Source organism: Pteropus medius, unplaced genomic scaffold, assembly GCF_902729225.1.
Source record: "Pteropus medius unplaced genomic scaffold, Ma_sr-lr_union100, whole genome shotgun sequence".
Taxonomy (NCBI): domain Eukaryota; kingdom Metazoa; phylum Chordata; class Mammalia; order Chiroptera; family Pteropodidae; genus Pteropus; species Pteropus medius.
The window spans coordinates 3,220,628-3,223,307 of record NW_024345479.1 but is presented as its reverse complement, the minus strand read 5'-3'; the positions used below and the strand labels follow the sequence as shown (position 1 = coordinate 3,223,307).

The 2,680-nt window shown below is 57.0% G+C and overlaps 1 protein-coding gene across 1 annotated transcript in view; it reads left to right on the top strand.

Annotated features, from left to right (window-relative positions):
- The first annotated feature begins 1,099 nt into the window (after positions 1-1,099).
- Positions 1,100-2,680, top strand: part of ARHGAP23 (Rho GTPase activating protein 23) — a 46,154-nt gene continuing 44,573 nt past the window's right edge. Inside the window, exon 1 of the mRNA XM_039873797.1 lies at positions 1,100-1,904. Within this exon, the coding sequence (XP_039729731.1) occupies positions 1,770-1,904 (135 nt within the window). The 5' untranslated portion in view covers positions 1,100-1,769. The remainder of the gene's footprint in view (positions 1,905-2,680) is intronic.

The following is a 2,680-nucleotide window of genomic DNA, read 5'->3' as shown; positions in this document are numbered from 1 at the left end:
CTCCTTGGGGGTGCAGCCCCCAAGGTCTGTCCCAAGGACCCTCAGGAAGATAAGGTTGAATGGATTTTGCAAGCTGGTCAAACTAGAGGATGATGAGAAGGACTACTCAGCGGGGTAATTCCTGATTTGGGGGGAGGAAGCTGGGGAGGGTGTAGGGAAGGAGGACTCACACTCGGCAGGAAGGCTTGGAATAGAATCTCAGCTACGCCTGGTATTTCCCAGTCCTGGCCCCCTCCCCCACCACCCTCTGGGGCCCACCCCACATTCCTTTCCCAGAGGAAATGAGGGAGGGGGTTGAGAGGCTCCCCAGGCCTGGAGGATCATTTATTCAAACTATGTAAGACCTTGGAGGCCCTACTGTGTACATCCCCCTTGTAACCTCCCTGTAGAGGCAGCTGGGGTGGAGGGGGTAGTGCGGGTTTGTTTTGGATCAGGCTGTTACCTCCTTTGTGGGGCTTTGCTCCTCCTGCCAGGTTAAGGGCAGGAAATGGACATCATCTATGGCTCATCATTTCCCAGGTCTTTGCAGCCCTGGACACAGAACCCGGTGTTCCAGGGGTTAATCCAGACACACAGCAGTACCTGTTGGTCATGAGAGGTTCCCTGGGACGTGAGAGGGGAGGGTTACTCCATTTCCTTAGAGCCAAGGACTGGACTTGCAGCAAGAGGAGAGGAAGTTAGGTAGCTGGAAGGACTTATTGGCTGCTTGCTGAGAGAAAAGGCCAGACTCTGAGCGAGGACATCTCCATGGCCCTTGCCCTCTGCTTGGGGCTGAAGAGTCTAATGTGGCTGAGGACACCTTAGCGGTGCTTCCAGCTGGTCTATGATCACCTGGCCACTGGCGGGCATGACCGGGAGGCTCAGGGAAGACAAGGGCAAGAGGGGGCCTGACTCAGAATCCTTGGTTTTCTAGCGATTGAGGGGCAGCAGAGGGTGCTGCCATGCGTTCTGCTCCCCTGACTGCGGTCCTTTCCAGCTCTGCCCCTAAGCCCTCCTGACTCAGCTCTAGTGGCAGCCTTGCTCTTCCCTTCCGGCTTCCGCCAGGGTGGGGGTGGGGGTCCAGCTCCTGCACAGGAGGCCTAGCAAGAGGCAAACAGGAAATAGGAGAACAAAAAACGCTCCCTGACCCCCCACATGCCTCACCCTCACCCTTCCTCCTCCCTTCCTTCTCCCTTCCTCACTCTTGCCCACTTCCATGGTCCTCTATTTCTTCTCCCTCCGCTTCCAGGCCCCCTCTCCTCTCTGTGCGCCTTGTTGCTCCCCTGCTTCCCACTAGATCTACCATCAGGGCTGTCCTTCCTGAGGACAACGGGTGATGGAATGAGGGAACAGTTCTACTCTGTTCTCCCTTCTAGTAGCTGCCCCCAAGCACTAGGACCTTCCTCCCAGACTCCAAGATTTGGGAATGGGGTTGGGCTGGAGCTGCCTCTACCCATCCCACCCCCAGCCTCCCTTCCCTGGATGCGGGCAAGAATTCGGGAATAAGATCTAAAGTTGGAGTGAGGGGCTCTGGGTTTGGAGTCCCAGCGCTGCCATAACAGGCTGGGTGCTCTTGGGCTTCAGTTTCCTTCTCTGAAAATTGGATCATAGCAGTGGCCCCAGGCCACAGTGAGGGGCTATGGTGAGAAGTACGCTGAATAGTCAAGTGGGATAGAAATGGTGGTGGCGATTACACACCTACTAGCCAAGGCCTCTGCCAGCCCCACCCGGGAAGAGGCCTAGGAAGAGAGACAGCCAGGAAGGGGAGGAGGGCAGGGTCTGCCATCAACATGGGCTTCCTGTCTGACTCACATGTGCGCAGGGGGGGGGGGCAGCTTGGAGCCCATTGTCATTGTGGTGGTAGCCCCTCTGGACAGAGCAAACGGTCTGGGGTCCTGTGGAAGAGGGAGTTAGTCACGGTGGTGGTGAGGAATCCACCTGCAGCCTTATTTGGTGTGGGATATTATGAACAAGAATGTTGGGCAGTGTGTGTGTGTGTGTGTGTGTGTGTGTGTGTGTGTGTGTGTGTGTGTGTGTGTGGTGTATATAAGTGGGAGTGCTGAGTGGTGTGCAAGTCATCCATCTGGCTCAAGGGTTTTGTGGATTGTCTCGGGTGGACTTGCGTGGAGGTAATGGGTGGGCATGGTGGGTCTATACGTTTTGTCCATAGCAGTATGTTGGCAAACGTGTCCCCTGTGGGTCATATAATCTGCAGAGTGGCGTCCCAGAGGCAGTAAAAGACAGATGGGCGTCCACATCAACAACGGCATGAGCGTGAAATTAGGGCACCATTACTGTGTCTCAGGGTGAAGGTGACTGTACGATATGAACGAGCGTCGCGCAGGTGCAAGCAGGTGTGCGTGTACGGAATACGGTCAGGCTGGATCGCGGTGGTGGTATCCGGCACCGGATTGGCAGGTTTTATGGCAGTGCGATCCACGGGTTAACGCGACGCAACATCGCAGATTGCAGCGGTTTCTCCGGGTACAACGAGTAGTCAGGCGTCCAGCGGCAACCGGAATGATGAGGCACCGGCGCGATAACGCTTATTCCAGATGGCGATAGCGGCGGCAACGCGGCAGTCATAACAGGCGTGCGATCAGGCCAGATCCCCGCGTAATCGCGGCATGCGCGGCGGTGGCGGCGCGGGCGCGGTGGCGCATGATATGCGGGATTTACGGCCCGCGGACAGGGGCCGCCC